The sequence below is a fragment of the Lottia gigantea genome (assembly GCF_000327385.1).
Source record: "Lottia gigantea unplaced genomic scaffold LOTGIsca_8, whole genome shotgun sequence".
In the NCBI taxonomy this organism is placed as follows: Eukaryota; Metazoa; Mollusca; class Gastropoda; family Lottiidae; genus Lottia; species Lottia gigantea.
The window spans coordinates 2,970,548-2,993,275 of record NW_008710662.1 but is presented as its reverse complement, the minus strand read 5'-3'; the positions used below and the strand labels follow the sequence as shown (position 1 = coordinate 2,993,275).

The window sequence follows — 22,728 nt, the reverse complement described above, 5'->3', positions numbered from 1 at the left end:
CATATTTTAATCAGTTAAAAATAACAACAACAAAAATTTTATATCACAATTTAACTAGATTCAGAATTATATTAATAATATTATTATCATATATTATATGAACATAGTAAATTTATTATTAATAGTAAAATAACTAGTTCAATCTTATTAAAAATAGTAGTTTAAAATATAAATCTAAAACATGTCATCAAAAATAACATCATTAACCCTGGGTTTTATTTATTTATTAAAACAAATATCAAAAGCAGTTGATAAAATTCAATAATCTGCTACAGTTTACTGACGTTTGCTCTCTTTTTGTAAAAAAGCGAAACCATGTCAATTGAATCCCATATCCAAGTCTTCATACTTTTGCATATAGATGTAAATGCATCAAAACAATTGAGTTCAAACTATTCAATTTAAAAAATTTGCCTGTGGAAATAAATTGCATTAACTATTATGTATCAAAAACAATAACAAAATATTATGAAGTTTAAATAATGCTCAATACATTAATTGTTGAGTGTAATAGAAATATCAAAAACAATAACAAAACCTATTATACCATTAAGCAGCTTCATGACACAACATGCTGCATGATCACAATTTAAACAATGATCAAAAAGCAACACAGAATCCATTTACAAAGTATATAATGGTATAACACACAAATTACTTAAACCTCTTGGTTAAACATATGACTTCATTCTTACTATTCTTCCCAGTAACCAGTTATACTTTGTTACATAAGGTGAAAAAGGTAAAAGCTGATATCCTAAAATAGTGCAATCATAATAATATAATATGATCATATAATTAAGTAAAATTAAGTTCATTAAGTGATTGAAGATAATAATCAGGTACAAATGTGTCATTGGGTCTTTGTTGAAGAGTTTGAAGTGAGTCCACTCCACTCAAAACAAAAGCAGAATCAATTCCACATGTTTTTGCAAATCCTATATCAGCATTCAAACTATCTCCAATCATTAGGCACTTTGATTTGTCCATGTGAGGATAAGTTGTTGAATAGTTTCAAACATATGACTGGATGGCTTTCCTATCACTACTGGCTCTCTTTGTGAAGCAAAGGACACAGCATTAACTATTGGACCTGTTAATGGTTGAAATCTGTTTGGTGCTAAGAGAACACCAGTTCCCCTATTAGTAGACACAAGAAAATGACAGGAGGGATTACACAGATAGCTTGCTGCTTTATATAGCTTCACAAAATTAAAATATTCATCAAAAGCTACCACTACAGCTTCAACATCATTCCTGAAGAACATATTAAGCAACTCATCTTGGTTCTTTGTAGGTTTGTCGATTTCTAAACCAGTACCAAAATTAGTGATGCCTTGCAAAGTCAATTCTGATTGCATGGCCTCTGTACCAATAGTATAAACACTACCAGATATCTTCAGAACATCTTTTAAATAAACAGCTATAGAATAACAAACACAAAATATATCTTTTCTATCTCCAGGTTCTATTCCATGATTTAACAATAGTTTTTGAGCACAGGTTTCCCTTGAAAGTCTACTATTATTAGTAACAAATAATATCCTTTTACCTAAATTCCGAATATGATTTATAGTATCAGGGATTCCTGGAATTGAAGACATAAAATCTGTCTTCCACAATACACCATCACAATCTAACATCAATGTGTCATATTTTTCCAAAAATTCTTTGGCATTGCTTTTTGTGATTTCTTTCAGTTTCAAACTTGCAGCGGGTGATACAGATGAATATGATGAAAACTGAGTCAGAATTTTTTTACATGAAATTAAACATCGTTTACTAAGCATAGATATCATGGTGTACCTTTATCAACTTGAATATCTCTGAAGCTGAAAAAACCATAAAGATTGAAATAAATAATTACAAAATTAGAAATGCCGTCTTGAATTTTATCGATATTTTTTCATAAAATTGGAATATCAATCTCATAATAGTACTGAAAGTCTTAGAATGTTTTTGCGATGATATACATGTATATATATTTAAGTTAACAATGAGAAGAAACAAATTTCTCTCCTAAAAATTTCAACCCAAAAAAGTCAAAAATTTTGTTTGAAAATAGACCTCTGAAAAAACAAATTTTGAAGACATAATGTTTTGCTTATGCTTATATTTTTATCAACGCAGAGACATTCTTAGACTATTAGTCCAATGTTGAGTCTGCTATTCCAATTCTCATAAAAATATTGCACAAAATTTGCGTTGATGGGGTTATTCATGCTAATCCCATTTGTGAACCGGTGACTATAAAATGAAAAATATTGTACGATTAAAACTACGAATCTAAGAGAACTGTAAATGCAAACAGCAATGAGGAAATAAGAAGGAATTCCTAACCATTTACAGAATGAATTCAGTATTTTGACAGATGACTATTTTATTTTGTGACTTAACAAGTGCTCGTTTGTGTAAAACGTCATAAATACAGTGTCGTGATTATCATGCCACTTTCTTCCATTATCGGTTGGACTCAATCCGTCTGGATTGACAAAGTCTTTTTTAAATTATTCACACAAAAGACTACGTCATTACATTTTGTGTTTTCTTTTGACAAGCGCCGAAATCAAACTTTCAAAAGTCAGCGTTGAATGATTTGATAGGCCAAGTATACCTAATAAAATGTTCAGGTAATGAAGTAATCCTTTGAAACAATTTCTGAATAATCCGATTTGTTTGAATGCATAAAACAAGTGTCAGTGATCGAAAATCCAATCTCAAATTGCTGATCTGAGTGAGCCTAGTCCAACAACATGCAAGTTTGATTGAAAATTTTCATCTAAAACACCAAAATGGAAATGTTACTAAAGTTTACTAATGTTTAATCAATGCAAAGTCATTCTAAGGCTATTATTATCTTTTTGAAGTTAATTAAAGAAACAGTAACTATTACTACTGGCCTACTGCCACTGGTCAGTGGTGGGCACAAGCTTCAAGACTGCATATTTCTGTCAATCTGCTTTTTGTGGGTGAACTAATTTATATAGACCTACTATAAGTACAAGAGTGTAGGCCTAGTGGCTCCTAACAAAATCTTGATCCATTACTTTCAGTTTATTAAGAAAGAAAGATAATTTATCTCAGTCCTCAAAAGTGAGTACATCATGTCCATCTATAAACAGTCCAGGAGGATCTGTACAGGGTAATGAAGAACAACCATCACCAAGTAATATGTCACAAGATTCTACAGCTTCATCTGAATCTGGTAAATACCTACTATTCCCTCAGATTTGTTTCAAAGATATGTGATCTCTGCTAAAATACTTGGATTTGTATGTGAAAGTGCATAGTGTGTATTCTTAGTATGAACAAAATAATTATATTCCATATATTATTTGGCTATTGTAGATTGACTGATAAAAAATTTTGATCATGAGGCTCAGTGTGTGGAAGTCTGATGACCATTCATATCTTATATGTCATAATTCCAATATGGTTGTTTCTTTTTATAGGTTAGTTTTTGAATGTGAATTGTTAATCAAATTATAGTTATTTTTTATTGTTAACCCATTAAAATATTTATTGATTTTCATTATTAAATAGATGAAGAAGGTATTCCTAAAGTAAGCAGAAGTCAAAGAATGTTTGCTAGAAAATCAGTTAGAAGACAAAGAAAAAAAGAAAAGGAATTTGAAAAAAAGATAAAACATAGTAAGGACCAAACTATTTTGATAAAAGTCGTCTAATTTCAAAGATAAACTGGTAATTTGCACAATGACATTAAGATATAAAGCTGTTAAATTGATGTTAAAAAAAACTTGAACTCTAATTATGATGTCATATTAATTGACGATTTATTACTTATGACCTTTTACATGTTAATTAGTGTCCAATAAGTTCAAGTAAAAGGTCAATTTTGTTTAACTGTATATATTTATGATTAAGATATAAACCAATGTACAGTAATTTACTCATTATTCATGGACTTATCTTACACATTTTCAGATAAAATAACTATGGATGACTATTTGAGTAAACAAGCTGAATTTAAATTATGGCTCTCTGAAGAGGTATTAGTATGATATTCTTATTTCATCTTTGATTTTGTTGTTAAATAAATGTTACAAATAAAAGCATTAAATGCATAAAATGACTTGGACACCTATTCAATCACTTAAAAAAGTTCATGTAAAATTTAATTTTAAGTTTTGACATTGATAATTACTTAAAAAAATTTTGCATGGTGCATTCAGTGTCTAGTGCTTAAAATACACAATTTGTTCATGTCACAAAATCCCAAGGTTGGAGAAAGCATAAATTTGATTGGCTGGTAGTGTCATCAAACAGACGAATGTTCAAGAGGGCTGTCTTTGGACAATTAAGAAATGGTTAAATTAAAATTGAAAGCTAATAAGAAAACAGAAATAAAGTTTGGTCTAATTTTAATTAGACTGATATTTCATTAAATTAATGTTTTCTTTTACAGAAAAATAAAACTGTGAATGACATGAAGTCACCAAAAACTAAAGCTTATTTTAAAGCATTTGTTAAATTATGGAATAAGAAGAAATTAAATCAGGTAGGTTCACACTATTGTTATCAACTTCTGCAAAATCAGTGGAAAGAATTTTACAGTCGTGGTCAAATGGCATATCACTAACCTTTTATAATTTTTCATATATCTATTTTTTTTCAGAAATTTTATCGTGGTACAGTAAGTTGTGAAACACCACCTAATCCAACAGGCAGACAAAGATGTAGTTTCCTATCATTAGCTGATTCACCATTCCCCAATTCTGTCAGCTTTCCACAAACCATAGATTTAAGTCATGACGGATCTATCTTATCTGATTCACCATTTTCAACATTTGGTAAATCTCCTGGAAACCCTTGTTGTTCCAAAACACCTGGTAGTGCACATGATTTGTTGGTAAGTTTCTCATTTCCGTGCTGAGATTAATTGATAAAAAAAAAGTTTTTTTTAAATGGCTCTTATGTACTTTCATATAATTTAGACTTATCTTTATCTCTTTACAATCCCTTTACAGTTGTCTATTTATTTGCTTTAGTTGATACAACTATCTGTAACATTTGCGTTTATCAAAATATATTTTGTGAAATGGCCTGGCAAAAGTGGGCGCAAAATTAATATGTGAAAAATTATCATCATTCTTTCAGACAGAACAAAAAACTCTGATCAGATGGAATTAGGACACTTACTAATAGTCAGTTTTAAATTATAGGCAAACCTAAAGTAATATTTTTTTTCCTGAAAATTGTTACAGCTTGTAACAGATGATATTTATTCAGGTATGATTGTAGTAGTTTACCAACTTTTTAATTTATTTATCTGTAGGATTTAAAAAGAAAAGCTATATTTAATAATATTAGTAAAGAAAATAGTGAGAGTGATAGACAATCTGATCATAATTCAGATGATCCATTTCTTCCTGATACAACTAGAAAGGTAAAATTCAGTCATTTAAAAGAGTTGGCTGTTTCTATAGCTTACAAATTTATGAGGGGATTTGAAATCACTATAACTTAAAACTAATCCATTTTTTTTTCACTGCCATTTTTGGTACTAAACTTTCAAAAACGAGATGGGATGAAAAATTTTCTAAACTTTAATAAAGTCGAATTGTGCTTTAAACTTTAGGAGATATAATTTCAAGAATGGTGTTTCAGAAATTTCAACATTGAAAGCTTTTTAATGGTCAGAGTTGAACATAAAATTATAACGATTATTATATATTGTGTTTTATCAATGTTTCTATTTTTATTTTCTTTAAGTCAGGGTCATGTAGTCAGTCAAGTTCGGAATCAACTTCAGGATCCATTTCTGACTCTCCTAGATCATCAAAATCATCAGCTAGCAAAAAGTAAGTATACATCTATCTCTGATCTGAACATTTGGTTTCTCTCATAAAAACTCTCTCATCATAGCCTGAGTTCTTATCATGATGTCTTTTTTTTTTTAGGGAAAAAGAAGAAAATTTATATAAAGTGACTGTATTGTCATGGACATCTAAAGGTGAATTAAAAGTTAGACCACAGAACAGTCCTGATGTACCAAACATCCAACAATCTACAGAAATAGATCCTGATGTTCTGTCTAAACATCTTATATCTCAAGATTACACTTCAATAGATCAACATAATACTAGTATCCCTTATAAAGAAGTTAATGATGCTATTTCAGATTTCAATGACCCTACTTACTGTGTGGTTGGTTTTCCAGCTCCAGGTTATGCTCAGCCTTATGGTTGTCAGTCTAAACAAGATAGCTCTCTTAATACAGACAAGCCTGGTAATGCTAGTAGTATTGAAGATTTATATGCAGTACCTATCAAAAAGAAGAAATCTAGTGACCAATCAGAAACGATTTCACTAACATCTAATGAAAGCGCAACCCGTTTGGATCATAAAGTTAATCAGGCTGAAATGGAAAAATTATCTGATATCATTAGTTCAGGATCTGATTTTAGCATCACATCTGGTTCATCTAATGAATCATTACATCAGAATTATTTATCTGTTCCTGAACAAGATGGATTGGGTAAAGCATCTAGTGCTCCAGAACTCAGTACTATTTTAGAAGGTGAGGTTATCGAGACGGTTCAGAAGAGTTCTGATGAAACTGCAAACCTGACCAATGTTACCGCTATAAATATGACTTTAAATACTAGTTATTTGGATGGAAATGCAGCTAAACAAACTAACGACAAAAATGTTCTTGCAACTTTCCATCAAGTTCATAACATAGACTGGAAGGTAAAGAGATTTCCTGAAATTGGTTCCTTGACATCCAGTACACCTGATCGTAAGAGAAACTTATCTGATCCTTCTGAACAGATGCCTGTGAGGTCGGAATTGGCTGGTCAAAGAAATGAATTGCATACTGCTCAGAGGACCTTGTCAGATCCAACAACAACAAGTCCGAGAAAAGATTTTATCAATAGAGTTCTTACACCCAGATCATCTTTACCATCTCCTCCACCACCTCCTAATAAAGATTACCCACTTTGTTCTCCACCCCCATTAGACACTCCAGACATCAAGTCACCAAATTCTGAATCATGGCCAACACCACCTCCATTTCTAGAGCATATCGCAGACAGTGAACCTAAGCAAACTCTAGAGTCTTGGCCTACACCACCAACACCATATGATTTATGTGACACTGATAAACATGATATCAATTCTAATCAACCATCTCCACCTATTCCTCCTGATCCTATTGTTCAGACTCCAGATTCAGTGTTCAGTGACACGCAGAAATGGCCCACACCACCAACTCCACAAGAATGTCCTCCTGAGAATTTGCAATCTGAAGAGGAGCCACCCAAGTTAATTACTGCAGATTTTATTTCTGAAACACAGCCTGGAAATATTAAGCCTCCAATTTTGAAAATATCAGAGATTGCAAATGGAGATGTCATTGGACTGCAACCAACACAAAGTTCACAGCCAATGGTTGAAAAAGTACCATTCCAAGAGAAAATGTATCAAAACAATGCACTGGCAGAATCGAAAGTGGGTGGATCAAAACTGAAAAACTCTGAAAGACAAGTGTCCACTACGTCTATTGAGCGTTTTGAAACCGACATTGATGCTGTTGTAGACAGTTCTACATGTGATAAAGAGAACACCCAAACTAAAACTAGACTGGTGCTAGAAACTGTTGTTTAAAATGTGGATGATAACAATGATAAAACTAATGTATCAAACTTTCCAAACTTGTTAAAAAACAACTTTTGCTTTATCAGCTTATCCATATATTAGTCAGTAGTTTGCATTACAGTGCTCAAATCCCTAAAATTTATTAAAGATAGCCTTGATTTTAAATAAAAATATTTGAGTTTACGAGAATTGTGCATTCTAGAGTGTTTACAAGTTTAGAATTCCAAACACAAGGGCAATAAACCATTATATATTTTGTTTTATCTGATTTTCAATAGGGTTCATCCACATCAAGTTTCGTCAAGAATTGTGTCTTTTTATAGTGTTTACAAGCAAAAAATTGAACGTATTTTTAAAACGAACACTAAATATTATTCGATTTTCTGATTTTCAACAGGGTTCATCAAAAGGATGATTACAAACACTCACATCAAGTTGTCAAAATCTGTCAATAATTGTGCGTTCGGAAAGTTATTAAAAGGCAGAAAATTTAACGTGTTTTGAAAACAAGGGCAATAATCATACTAAATATTTTTTCAATTTTTGCGATTTTTAATAGGGTTCATCCTTGATTACAAACACACCAAGTTTCATCAATAATTGTGTCTTCAAGAGTGTTTATGAGCAATTCAAGGGCAATAACTCATATTAAATATTATTCGATTTTTCTGATTTTCAATAGGGTTTATCTTTGGGTGATTACTAATACTCATATCAAGTTTTGTCAAAATCCATCAAGTATTGTGCCTTCCAGTATATTTACAAGCAATTACAGAAATACACGTCCCCCATTTATGTAGGCGTACCATTTCAAAGTTACATTTGAAATTTAATTAAATATCTAAGATGGCGCATGATTAACTGCTGACGTGAATGTCTGTTTAAGGGATCGAAAAGAGGTTTTTTGAAATTTTAAACAATGACACCAATGGCATCAACTTGCACCATTTCACTATCTGTCAGATGTATGTGTTTTGACTATCCAAACGCTCTTAGAATATAATTAACGGATATAACGATTATAATAAAGAGTTATTTCAATCTTTTGAAAAATTGGAATTGCAAATAAGTCTTGAATGGTCCCCGATACACAGAAAAACTAGAAATAACCTTTACTGAATGACAGAAGTTTGTTATTTGAGCAATTTTGTTGGATTGTTTCAATTTGTTTGAGTCTGTCAATTATTAATATTTTTTTGAATTACTGATATTCTCATGGTCCAAGCCTTTTTATGTGCCATATGTAATTTTTTCTATATTTTGTGCTATAGTGATTATTATTCTATTCGTCTTTTTCAGTCTTGGTGCTTTATAATTACGTGTCCACTGAAGCTTTTGATCTGATGCAAAATCAGTATAAATTATTGTGGTCAATAATGTATATGTATAATTCATTATATTTCTCTTATTATACAGAATGAAATAAAGTTGTGGTAATTATTCAGGATACCATGCCTTATCGTGTTTAAAATGAGAAATTGTGCTGTATAGGAATTTGCAATAGGTTCCTAAGAAATTTATATTGAAATTAAAGTAGCTGTAATGAAAAAACTAGGAAGTGTGTAATTTTTGGGGCATTATTCAGCTAGTCTCTCATTGAGCTAGTATATTTTGAAAGTGATACAGAAAAAAGTAATTGACATCCCATGTGCAATGCCTGTTTACATTTCAATTCATTTCTACACTTATTATATATAGAAATAAAAATTAGTGCAAATGTTATTTCATTCATTTCCACCCACCACTGTATCTTCAAGTGCAAACATTTTCTGAAATATTATTGAAGCTGGCATTAATCCTAATTTGAATCCCAATCAATTCTTTGTAAAAAACAGTTTAATTATCAAACTTTATTTCATAAATCAAGTTTTTAAAGCTAGAATAACTTTGTCAGCTTTTTTCTTTTTCTTTTTCCTTGTGGTAGTAGCATCAGCAAAGAATTTCACTTCATCTCTATCTTCTAATTTTCTTTTTAAAAACTGTAAACCAGCCATATTAAAACCTATCTGGTCCTGAAATGATAAATTTCTAAATTTAAATACCTTACTTAGCAAATGAAAACAAACTAATTGCAAAACTGACTTCTCTATATTAACATCACCCACATAGCAGTCCACATATATTGTTCAAAATTTGTAAAAAAAAAAAAAACCAAAAAAAAACGTGACATCCATTTAACCAAATGTCAGTATTTCTTACCCTCAACTGGTTAACTCTATTAGATGTTACGGTACGTAATCTATCAACTATAGGTAATAATATCTGATTACTTATTATTTCACCTTGATGTACTCTGAAAGTAATATAGTAAATACACTATGTAGACAGAATTCAAAATGCCAGAGAAGAAATAAATAATTCTAAAAATGTTCATTATAATCCTGTACATAGTAGTTAGTTCCATTTTAAACTTGTTAAAGTTTTGACGTGTTCAATTTTCATTTGCTCCACATAATAGTGATCTTTCATGAGAAATGGATTTGACGCTTTGACACATGAATATTTTTTTACAAAATGCAAACTATTCAACAATTTGATCATGAAACAAGCATGAGGTTTAAGAGATCTCACCTTAGAAGAAAAAATAAACATCTACAAACTAATTCTGTTTCCCAACCAAAAGTAAGGAATTTGTCTAATATTTTGAGTAAATCTGTTACATAAGAGAATGGCATAACTAATAATGATTCTTCTAGTTCACTAAAATAAAACAGAATATAAAAATTAAAAATAACTACTAACTCACATAAAATTTATAAGTCTAGCTATTTGTGTGTCCAAAATATAAACTAATCCATAAATCAGTTGCCCGTATGTTCAACATGCAAATAGTGGATAACCAATATAGCGACCGTGATGTATAGTTGAGATTATCTGATTGAAATAAATACCTGGATTTAATTTTCTTCAAACTATCTAGCATATAATGATTAGGACTTTCACTGTTGAAAGCTATCAATAATGGATGTTTTGGTGGCTTGGGTAGCTACAATATAAATATACATCCTTCATTTTTCAATGAAATATTTTCAAAATTTTGACCACTTTTTGTAGTATATTTTACTTGGTAACATGATGTGAAGAATAATAACATAACTACTCAGTACACAAAGATAGCTTGCCAGGCAAGGTAACATACGCCCACTGGCAGCTGTCAGAAATGTCTTTAGTGAATATGAATTTTCTCATATTAAAGAAATTTTTGTTAGTTTGAAATCAATTATATATATGCCAGTTATTTATATATAAATTTTTAAAATCAATATCAATAACCCAAATACATCAAATTATCTCATCAATATAAATGATCACACCAAATTTCATAAAAATCAGTGGAAAACTGTAGTCTCTATTGTATTCACAAGAAATGTTGACGGACCAACGGACAGGGGGGACGGCAATATACATCCACATTTCCATGATGACAATTGAGAATTGGAAATATATATTTTACCTGTTTGCCAGTTCTTTTACAATCTTCTTCGTGTAATTCTAATTTACCACTTTCATCTTTATAGACTTCAATAGCTTCCATTAATCTTTCTGCCTGTATTACACAGAAAATACAGCATTAAAGAAATGTCATATTATCCAATAAATGAAATTGTATTATTTAAAACTAAAGTCAAGTTCGTGCACAATAAAAAATTATCTTGCTAGTCAAGATAACGAGGTTCCACATCTGCTTGATAGAAAAAAAACAGAGGTTGTACTTACACAGGAGATACTGTTATTAAACAGCTTTATTGAACAAGTTCCTTCATTTGGCTTTTTAAAGCCAAAAATAATGTTATCCAAAGACTTTCGGAGTAAAATGAACTTACAGCTTTAACAGTTTCTATAGATTTTTTACCAGCTAAACCAACTTCATTGGTAGTTTCTCCAGCAACCTAATTAAAGAAAGAATGAAGAAATCATTGCACAAAACGTTTTGAAAACTAACTGTAGTACATAAAATATACGCAAATTTACAAAAGTTATTTTAAGTATGATTATATATACATAGAAATGACATACCACTGGTTCTCCAGACTGACCAACTTGTTGATCAATTTCTTTTTCTCTTTCCTGAAAAGTAATAAGTGGTTTATAAATTATAATAGAATTCCAAGATAGAAATATTTGGGAACATATTTGGCAACTATTAAACATCACTAGGCAACGAAATAATCTATAAGTCGATAAAGAAATCAATCCTCAAATTCAAAATATATTTCACTAACCATTTCTCTTTCTTCTTCTAGAATCAGAGGCTCTTGTGTTCTTTCCCATAATCTCAATGATTTATCATGAGAGGCAGTGGCTACAAAATTACCTCGGGTACTGACAGCTAATGTCCATATCTCTGCATGGTGACCCTAAGGATAAAGATGAACAAATTTCACTTGTGCCACATTACCATGCAATGCCATAAAGATTCAAAGTTCAAGCACCTCATCTGAATGCCCTACAGCTGTCTTAAGATCAATAAGGCATTTAAATGGATTGTGATATTTTGGTCATAGTTAATGATCTTGGAAATGGTAATTTGAGTCGTAAAAAAACACAGGGAAAAAATACCTCTAGTGTCAAAATATGTTCAAAACTATCAGCATCCCATTGTTTTAGTTTCTTATCTTTACTACCAGAGAAAAACAGATGTGTATTTGGTACAAATTGTACACACATAATACTGAAAAAATAAAACAAGTTACCAATCATTCATTTTCTTTAATCTTTAAATTGGCACCAATATTATCTTATAATTTGTGTTCTTTTGAAGGATAATATGAAATAGATTTGAACAATACATTAGTGACATGATACATAACGCATGTCATACTTCAGCTACAAGGCAAATTGACACTAACTGTTCTACACTATGTTGCAGTGTGTCGTGTTTTTCACAACTGAAGTCAAATTCGGCAACACTCACATAAATTTTCTAGTTGGGGTAAATAACCAACATAAATATTTTCTCCACTAAGAATTCAGAAGTTTAAAAGACAAACTAAAGATGATTACCTATCATCATGAGCAAAGATAGATTTATGACAATCACCAAAATCTAAACCCCAGATTTTAATATTTCTATCAGCAGAACCAGATATTAACAATGTACCATCAGTAGATATATCTAAACTTAATACTGGTAATTTATGTCCATATAATGACAGGAAAAACTGCAAATAAAATTGTATTCGCAGTCTTAAGACTTTCATCTTCAGAGATGAGGACAGATAAAGAGTTATTTGTCTTATCTTACGAGCAATATCAAAATGGTCACTATATATTGTTTGCATCTCACGTACTAGGAATTTCCTCTAATTTTAACTTGATTTAATGTCAAAAGATGGTAAGGACTGCATTACTTATGGGAAGCCCATTAGTATATGGACATGGTATCAAATATATAAGTTCATGTTAATTGTTTGAAGAATGTGCTACAGCTCTGAGTTTGTGAGAAGGCATCAAAAATAAGAATAAGAAAACATAAAATATACCCTAAACCCTACCTTTAATGTATCAACAAAGAAAACCTTTACAGTATTATCTAGTAAGGAAACAGCAAATAATCTTTGATCAGGGCTGAAAGAAATAATATCAAATTGTCTGAAATTTGTTATAAAGAACTGGATTGTCAAGATATTTTGTATATCAAATTTGTGCAATTTGGGTGATCAATATCTCCAGTATATAATTATGTATATGATAAGCCTTCATTCTTATTTTCTATATTATACATTCCACTTAGACAATAGCAACCTGTAACATTGTATTGAGCTTTATTTTAACAGTGAGAATTTTTAACTATTCAACTGACAGAAGCTAAAGCAATAGCACAAAGCTCAAAATTGATTGACAAATAGATCCAGCAGCTCTATATTTTGTAACCATCAACATTCATCTGTGATATAAATCATATTGAATATATTCACAGAGAAATCTTGATAGTCATAGTAAAATTCTTCATGTCTTCTTCATGTCAATTCAATGTAAACTCAATAATCTTTCTACAAGAAATTCAATACAATGCGAAAGTCATTGCAAAGGTGTTGCAGAATTGTCATCTAACCATCAACATTAAACTGTGATATACTTTATATCATATAGTCACAGAAAAATATTGATAGCTAAAGAAACAGTAAATCTCTTCATCATGAAATAATCTAGAGAAAAATAGGAGAAAACCTATATCCTGACCATCAGCATTAAACTGTGATAGTTATAATAAATACACATTCACAGAAAAATACTCATAGAAAGAAAATAGTCCTGAGCAAATCATAATTCAATCTTCCTTTCTGTCCTTCATTAAGAATTCCCCAAAATGGTGCATAAATAATACTTGCCATCATTTAAATGAAACTGCAATTGTGTAAATAAACTGTGTATACCAAACCTGATGTCTTCAGTTGTCTTATTGAAAAACAAACCATCAACATTTGTCTGTGATATTAATTTAATATAAAAACATCACAGGTAAATATTAATAGTCTGTTGTCAGATTTACTTGAACGCTGCAGATATTACAAATAAAAAAATATTTTTGTTAAGTCCACGGCAATTATCAAAAGAATACATACAATAATAATATATCAGGAATATTTGCCAGTAGCTCAATATCAGCCTACTTGATTGTGATTTACAAACTAAATCTGTAATATGCACAGCTTGTGAAACACACAGATTACTGTACCATCTGCACAACTATATGCCGGACCTACACAACAAAAATTCAAGATGTCAAAGTTGATAAGAAAATTGACCAACCATCAACATTAATCTGTGATATAAATTACTGTATAATATAGTCACAGAAAAATATTAATAGTCAGTTACTTTCTAATGTTTAACAACGTAAAACGTCATCTTCCAATCAATTTAAAAGTGGAATCCGAAGGATAATGAATTAGCATTAAACTGTGATAGTAGTTTTATTACACAGTCACAGAAAAATACTAATACACAAAACTTCAAATTTAGCTATATATCTTACTGTTACTGATGCATAAATATCTTCTATGAAACTAACAATTGAAGAGTGATAACTGAAAGAGCAAGGCTACAGAAGGAATTTGTTAACCATCAACATTAATCTGTGATATACTGTTATATTATATAGTCACAGACAAATACTGATAGTCACCAAAAACAAGTATTCCTTGAATTGAAAACAACATTGACAACCTCAACTGCTGAGCAGAAAAACCTTGTGAATTAGCATTAAACTGTGATAGTAGTTATAATAAACTGTCACAGAAAAATACTAACACACAAAGCTACCTTTATTTGGTTCTATGTCCAATCTATTAATATTGGTACAATTGAATAAATATGTAAAAAACTAATCTACCTGTATTTAGCACACATAACTTCTTCATCCATCTTTAATGTTCTAGAATGTTGTAATGTTAGGTGTTTGCTGAAATACAAATTTAAAAATTTTGTACAACAAACATTATTATGTATGTGAAAGTTGAGTTGATTTAAAATTGAATTTTTAGAGCTTGATAACATAAAAAAGTTGTATTTCAATTATCAATTAACAAGATATGAAGAAATCAGCTCAAAATACCTTGTACTGGACGTCTTTTCTTGTTGTACAAATTCAAAGTTCCAGAATTTAACAGTTTTATCTGCACTTCCAGTAAGAATTCCTCTCTGTAATATTAACAACTCAGCTTAGTTTTAATTATATATATATCGTTAAGGATAGATATTGAAATGTTATATACAATATTTCAAAAGTTAAACACTTAATATCAAAAGCTCTATGTTCAACCTTACCTTATCTGGTGAGAGTGAAATAGAATAAATTGTTCCATTATGAGCTTCTAAATCTTCTAATAAATCACCAGATGCTATATCAAATATCTGTAACTTGCCACTCTACAATAAAATATCTTCTTCAGTATAATTTCAAGGTGATTGTGAGTCTGTATACTGATGTCAGAGAAACAGGGCTATTTATTATACCTTCAGAGTTCTGGTAAATTGATCAAGAGTTGCTCAAGACAGTGGCACAAACATACCCAGAAAGTTCTACTCTTGTTAAGTTGATTGTTTCAACCTAACCTAATGACTGATTGGAGTGCTATTAAACAAGGTTATTTATATGTTCTATTCCCAATAGGGGTGACACCTAATTAGTCTTAAAATATTTAAATAAACAGGTCTTAAAACAACACAAGTTTTAAAATAAGATCTAAATACAACATTAATGATAATCCTAGTTCTAATACTTTTTCACACCCTAAATATCTCTTCTGATTGGCTAGATTTATCCAAATCAATCAAAATGAATTTTATCAACAGAATCCCAGACAGTGTTATTATTTCGGATATTTTGAAGATGTGTAAAAGTACTTTAATATAATTTTGTAGCAGGACAAGATCAAAGTGAAGATGTCAATGTCACTGATCAAAGTGTAATACTATTTTACTTGAGTCTAGCCATTATTTATTTAAATATCACAAAAACTAGATTTAGAAGAGAAATAAGAATTACCTTAGTACCCAGAATAATATGCCTGTCACCAGGAGCAAATACACAAGCTACAGAATATTCACAAGTCATGGTACGTATACATTTTACAGATGATCTGAAATTATAAGAAGATATAATAAATGGTGAATAAATTTCTAAAATAATTTTACAATCCTACTTGATTGAATTTCTAAAATAATTTTACAATCCTACTTGATTGATTCTAACAGAATTTTGAAAGATCTATATAAAGCTAACCATAATTCTATGAAGAGTGAATAGCAATAAATCATGCTTAAAAATTTTAGCCAGAGGAATTTTATCATTAGAATTGATCACAGAAAATAACATCTACCACTTGCAATAAAACTGCAATCATATTTTCCTATATACAGTCCAGGTTTTCATGCTAAATAAGCTTAAATATTAACCTGTTCCATAGTTTAGCTGATTCAGCACTGACAGTTACTATAGCAGTGTTATCAGAACTAAAACATAATGCCCGTACATCAGTTCGATGACCTGGTAAAACATGACTATTGATGTCTGCACGCTGACTACTCTTTTCTTGAATATCCAGTGAACTTGTTTCTATACTATTATTAGTCAATAATGATAATAACTGCAAGTAGAAAAGGTAAATTTTATCTAATACATAACCACCGACATTGCTACATAAAACTGAATTTTGTATTCTGATCAGGAGCAAAGAACAATAATGTTGTCACTCTTTTCTGCATCATTTTAACCATACTACAAGTTTAGCTAAAAATATTAAAATCTATACCTTTATTTCTGTATCACCAATAAGGAAGTCTACAGATCTAATTTTAGCAGGTAAAAATACTTGTGTTAATTGTTTAATATAATCACTAGCTTCTAGTCTAACATCATCTTCATTTATTGAAGGATCTTCACTGAAACAAAATATCAATTTATGGTAGAGACTATAGATATTCAAATTCAAACTTTTCAAACGATAAAATCACCAAATTTCTTAGCAATATTCAGTCACAATCTAGTTGAATTTACACCAAAAAAAATGCAACTCATACATCAAATTAAGTTCACAATGAGATTCTTGAATGATGTTATTCTACATGCATATAATATTATTAATACAATTGGATCAATATATATATGACATACCTTTTCTTTAATCTAGCTTTCTTTTTTTTCTTAGCTAATCTTTTTTTTAATTCCTCTTCATTAGGCAAGGAGAAAACTTCTAATTTTTTATCATTACCCTGAAGAATACATAATGAGATATGCAGGTGTGCTTTTGATAGTTTAAACAGTTTATATTACAAACAATATACAAACAAATATACATATTACGTGAATTAATGGTGCGATACAGAGACAAGCTTGAAGATGTAGATGTACACAGAATTTGTTTGTGAAAAGAAGAGAATGAAAGCAGTGTTATTTGATATACATTTACATGGAAAGCAAAATATAACAGAACTATTTACAGAAAGGGGTATATGTGAGGGACCGAATAAGTTCGTTGATGATTAAATCAAGAAATTCAGTATTGACAGGTTGAAAATAATGAGGGGATGAGAATGTCTATTGTTATTCATTTTCACAATGTCAAATATAACCTCCGTTGTCAAACCGAATGTAAACCTAGTGTGAAACTAAGGCCATACCTTTACATCGTGAGCTACTACATATCAAAACGTTTTGTCGATGATATAAAATTTTGAACAGTTTGAAAAATATACAAATTCGTATCTAAGGATAATGCAGGATCGCCGTGAAGTGTTATTATAGAATGTAAATGAATAGGAAGATTAATAGTGTTCTTTCGTTGGTTTGTGAAATTACGACAATAGAGAAGAAAGCGTTCAGAATTTTCGAAAGTATGGCCGCATGAACATGAGGGGTTTTCAGATATATACATTAAGAGTTTGTGAGCATTTAGAAGACTTTTATGGTGTTGTAATTTGGTATGGATTATTTGTAGTGCACAGTCGCCAGAGCTTTTGATATATAAAGTAAAGACCGAATTTTATCTACATTATGATGGTCAAACACATTCGTGGAGTTGCAGGTAATTATCAATTAACTAATATTACATATTTACCCATGGATAACACAAAATAACTCTGGTCTGTTGAATGTTTTTGGAATCCATATTTTACATATTGCAAGATATAGATCAGATGGAAAAGACATTTTACTAAATCAAGAGAAACTAATGCCAAGTTATCCAAAAGAGTTTTAAATTGGTCTCTTTTGAAACTTACATGACATATTAAAACTTTATCATGTTTATCTGTTACCATAGACACCACATGTGTTCTAGACTGACGAATAACTGATCCAAGTTTGGTACAGGACAATATATTCTGGAAAAATAGAAATATACATCATACATAAACTTTCGTCTTTATAAAATATGGAAATTCGGACCTTTGTTTTTGCATACAATTTGACAACGGCGATTTAGAAGTCATTATCTCAAGTTATGTGACGGCCCAACCTCTATGACAACATATTGTCACTCACTGGGTTATTCAGACTTTGTGACTGTCAAAGATTCAAGTTATAAGCATCAAAACTAGAAATATTATAGAGAGAATCATTACTCACCATATCATCTTCTATATTATCAGTATCTAGATCAATCTTCTTACCATCATCACCTTCATCTGCCTCTAGTTTCTTACCATGATAATTTATAGTCCATACTCTCAATTCACTATCAGCTGATCCTGTTATTAATCTACTTTCATCACTCACAAATACAAAATCATAAATCTGTAACACAAATGAAACATCATAAACAGTATTCAAAGACCTATTTAATTTAATTATCTTTAATTTCAAATGAGATAAAATATTTAGTATGGATTAGTATAAGGCCTATTGGAGAAGTTGGCTTACCTCTGATCTATGGGTGACCAATGTTTTGAAACAATGTTGTGTGTCTAAATCCCAGAACTTGATGTAAGTATCTTTGGAACTGAAAGGAAATGTGCACAAATAATGTATTGAAAAGCCATAAAAAAATTACTGGCCAACATATTACTGAAATATAGCATTGCAATAAAAAAATAAACAAAAGCTATTACCTGCTAACGAGCACATTCTCCCTTCTCAAAAACACAGCTTGGGTTATCTGCCCCTTATGTCCTTTTAATCTGTACAGACCAGCTTCATTAACAATATCCCATACTATAACATTTGTATCCTGCAATAGAAATATAGAATTTGTCCAAATTGGTAAAATATTCTCCTTAAAATGCTTAACACTACATAATATTACCTGTAGGTTTATAAAAATGGCTCACAGAACACAAGGTGATGATGGATTCCTAAATGACCATACAGAGTTGTAAAAGGTAACACCCATATTTCACATGGTTAACTTCTAACACTCTTTCTAAAACATACTAGCGCCAAGAGCGTTTTGAGAATATGTGGCGTGGTTCTCTAATATCTTTTCTTCAAATATTTATTGTATCGTGACCAAACCTTTTGATGTTGACTTTGATTAGCCATACTTCTATTGGTGGGCTTTCTGTAATCACATGATAGGTTTCAAGGTCCTCAAACTCACATTCGGATAATTAACACTTTAAATTTTTTACCTTTGAGCCAGAAACAAGTTGCAGTCCCTGTGCATCATAATTCAAGGCTGATACAGCTGATTTATGTCCACTAAATGTACAAATACATTCTCTAGAGATCAAGCTAAAGACTCTAACCATTCCATCATTATAACCTACAGCTAGGTGCTTTTTATCAGGACATGGACTTATAATTGTTACTTCATGTTTCTCTCCTTGAAGGGTCAAATGCTGAAAAGATAATTTTCTAATAAGAAAACAAAACAAATATATATTTCAAATTAAGATAATGTATATTCCCAGGTATGTATATATATTGTTATTTCAGCTACTTATATCACAAGAGCTGAAGCAGGTTATCAGCTCCAGTATGACATTCAAATAGTCAAACAATATAATCATTTACATCTATACAAAAAAGAAAACTATTACCAGTATTTATCAAGGATAAAAGATGATAGAATAAAAAAGTCAAATAGTACCTTTTCTTTGGTCTTCAGATCCCAGACAATAACATTTTCACAAGCTCCAACAGCACAAAATTTACCATGACTTCTACTTATTTCTAAATAAACTATATTAGATTTTAAACTTCCTACCAACCCAAATACATCACCAGGTTCAAACCTTAAATATTGTTTTGTTATACCCATAGTCTGTTGATTCTGAAAAAGAAAGAAAATTTTGTCATATTCTGTTGCTTTTTAATAATGAAAAATGATAACTGGTAAGAAAGGAACAAAATCATGCACAGGATTACACATTATTTGTTCCTAGTACCAGTATATAAAGTTTAATTGACTAGTGTATCATAGATACTTTTGAAACATTAATGTCCTCAAATCAGTAACAGTAATTGAAACAAAGCTGCCCCGTACCTAAAGCATGTACCAGTTATACAAATGACTCAATGATTTTACATGATATAAACTTAATGAAAAATTCCAAATAAATGACCCAAATATTACTTTAAGATCTCATTTCCAAACAATCATACTTGCATTGGCTGTACATTCATCAAGCTGGATGCAATCTAAAGTTTCAGTAGCCTACCATTTGATTGTGTAAACATTGAATTTTGTTGGACAGTGCGCAGAAATGCCCACCAAAATAGGGCCTATTGATCAAAAATGCATCAGATTAATTGTTCTTATTTCTCAAATTCTTATCAATATAATTTATCATAACTCTTAAAAATCAATCAGTCCATGAGTCACTTGATGGAATAGTGACTAATTATGAACCAGAACTAATCAAAAGGGATTGTCCATTAAATTGAATGATACAGTTTGGTGGCTTATTTCTAACCCATCTATTATGTAGATTAACAAGAGAAAACGTGAATCACATTGCACAGAGAGAAGTTAAAAACAAATGCTTCATTTACTCAAGAAATCATACTGAAAATAAATTGCTACACTACGGAGAATTAATGGGGGTTCAATCTGGTTTAAGAAGCAAAATTGGGTTATCAGACAATGTAAAAAAAATAGAGCGCCAATTCCTGACAAAGAAGGTGACATTTGGAATCGATTTATTTTGTTCAAATCAGATGTAAGCTTACCAAACAAAAGTCATATGAAGGCGTGACATCAAATACTGTTCATAGGCATCAAACTTTCCAAAGAAAACCGCCAAATATTTTGTATTTTTTGCAAATTATGATTTAGAAAAGCGCACACGTGCTCGATCAACGGATGTATATTCTTGCGCATGCTCACTATCATTTCCGTCAACAAAGACGCTATTAACCAGGTCAAACAATATTGCGTAGTTAATAGAACATCACTCGGGTTGTGCAGTGTTGATCCGAATGCAACTACTAAGTGCATAAATGCAGTTTACAAAAAGAATCTTATCTCAGTTTTCGTTATTTTTAAAAATTTCCATCGTTTTTTTTTTATTTTTGACCTTTTTAAAAATTAGAAGGATGTAAAAGTCGAATTCATATAGTTTAGTAGCCCTTATGTGTATTGTCAAAACAAAACTAGACCTTGTTTTCTGTTTTGTGGAGTTTTTTCAACACCTCCGAATTTTCGTCTCAATATCATTAAATTACGATGACTGCTTGAGTGGAGGGAAATTCGAATAAATTCTCAATTGAAGCTGAAATCAGTCTCTATTAGCTATGACCCACACTCCATGCAAATGTGAAATGGTTGAATTATAACCAGAACAGAGGCATTACCCTATTGTTTTCGATTTTCATGTGCTAGTGTACTGCCGCACTGGTCCGTCTGAAATTAAGGATCTTTTTCAAGTTAACCTCTCCGACCTGCATCGCCGAAAAATCCCGATATATACCGGGATTGAACGCAAGCTTCTTTATCACTGAGAAACCAAGACCCACAATTCAAATACATTGAAAATGTACCTGTAAAATGTGTGAATGATAAACTTCAGCTAGGCGTCAAGTGTAAGCCTACCGACTTTCTACATTGATAACGGCGGTGTTTTGAATTTGTTGTGGAGATTCAATATGCTTTTCAATTCCATACTACATGTACATAATATGTTTTGTGTTTCAATTAAGGTATGTTTATAATATGAAGATAAATATTATACATGTAAATTTCCAGATGATTAGACCTATATATAAAACATAAACAAGTTATCCATTAAAGTATACCGACTGTTAATTACAGCAATAGTTTTTCTAGTAATACACCCACACATAGGTTAAATATGCCATAATGAGAGTTTTGGTTTGTTTGCGATTTGGACAAGTTTTAACTTGATTTTGAGATATACGCTGCAACAATCTTACAGATTTGGTTTAAGATTTAAAGATTTATGAAAATGAAAATGCTAATACTTGCATATGAAAAAATACCAATTTGTCTCACATGTCCATAGTTAATTCATAAAATTATAGCTAAATTAGAAGAGAATTACCCGCAGAATTCCATTGAGTGACCAAACAAGAAAGGTCAAAACGTCTTTTTTTGTTTATCCAGACTGTACATACCTGGACATTTCTGACTGGTTAATTTTTTACAACAAAACATAATGATATGATTCAGAAAACACGATAATTCATTAGAAAAACCAATT

At 30.6% G+C, this 22,728-nt stretch overlaps 3 protein-coding genes across 3 annotated transcripts; 1 reads left to right on the top strand and 2 right to left on the bottom strand.

The window, feature by feature from the left end:
* Nucleotides 1-798: 798 nt before the first annotated feature.
* Nucleotides 799-1,643, bottom strand: LOTGIDRAFT_177586 (hypothetical protein; the record flags this gene model as incomplete). The annotated part of the gene is made up of 2 exons (XM_009067006.1): nucleotides 799-938; nucleotides 977-1,643. 2 exons carry the CDS (start codon nucleotides 1,641-1,643, stop codon nucleotides 799-801), a joined length of 807 nt encoding a protein of 268 aa, XP_009065254.1.
* Nucleotides 1,644-2,622: 979 nt separating this feature from the next.
* On the top strand, nucleotides 2,623-7,632 carry LOTGIDRAFT_229621 (hypothetical protein; the record flags this gene model as incomplete). The annotated part of the gene is made up of 9 exons (XM_009067005.1): nucleotides 2,623-2,630; nucleotides 3,054-3,205; nucleotides 3,544-3,651; nucleotides 3,946-4,010; nucleotides 4,427-4,519; nucleotides 4,637-4,870; nucleotides 5,297-5,407; nucleotides 5,734-5,822; nucleotides 5,922-7,632. 9 exons carry the CDS (start codon nucleotides 2,623-2,625, stop codon nucleotides 7,630-7,632), a joined length of 2,571 nt encoding a protein of 856 aa, XP_009065253.1.
* A 1,667-nt stretch (nucleotides 7,633-9,299) lies between these two features.
* On the bottom strand, nucleotides 9,300-21,373 carry LOTGIDRAFT_184187 (hypothetical protein). The gene is made up of 25 exons (XM_009067004.1): nucleotides 21,239-21,373; nucleotides 20,157-20,339; nucleotides 19,696-19,905; nucleotides 19,177-19,295; nucleotides 18,989-19,067; nucleotides 18,695-18,862; nucleotides 18,349-18,450; nucleotides 17,243-17,340; nucleotides 16,881-17,010; nucleotides 16,525-16,715; nucleotides 16,115-16,208; nucleotides 15,394-15,495; nucleotides 15,182-15,267; nucleotides 14,960-15,028; nucleotides 13,119-13,191; nucleotides 12,628-12,785; nucleotides 12,184-12,295; nucleotides 11,847-11,981; nucleotides 11,641-11,691; nucleotides 11,448-11,513; nucleotides 11,078-11,170; nucleotides 10,515-10,609; nucleotides 10,195-10,323; nucleotides 9,823-9,916; nucleotides 9,300-9,635 (listed from the first exon to the last, which is right to left on the bottom strand). Exons 2-25 carry the CDS (start codon nucleotides 20,325-20,327, stop codon nucleotides 9,486-9,488), a joined length of 2,775 nt encoding a protein of 924 aa, XP_009065252.1. The 5' UTR covers nucleotides 20,328-20,339; nucleotides 21,239-21,373; the 3' UTR covers nucleotides 9,300-9,485.
* Nucleotides 21,374-22,728: the final 1,355 nt, after the last annotated feature.

Coding starts and splice junctions, on each gene's coding strand:
- LOTGIDRAFT_184187 (XM_009067004.1), bottom strand. CDS start 20,327: ATGGGTATAACAAAACAATATTTAAGGTTTGAACCTGGTGATGTATTT. Junction 18,863..18,988: donor TGGTCACCCATAGATCAGAG/GTAAGCCAACTT, acceptor TTTGTGTTACAG/ATTTATGATTTTGTATTTGT. Junction 16,716..16,880: donor TTGGTGATACAGAAATAAAG/GTATAGATTTTA, acceptor TTCTACTTGCAG/TTATTATCATTATTGACTAA.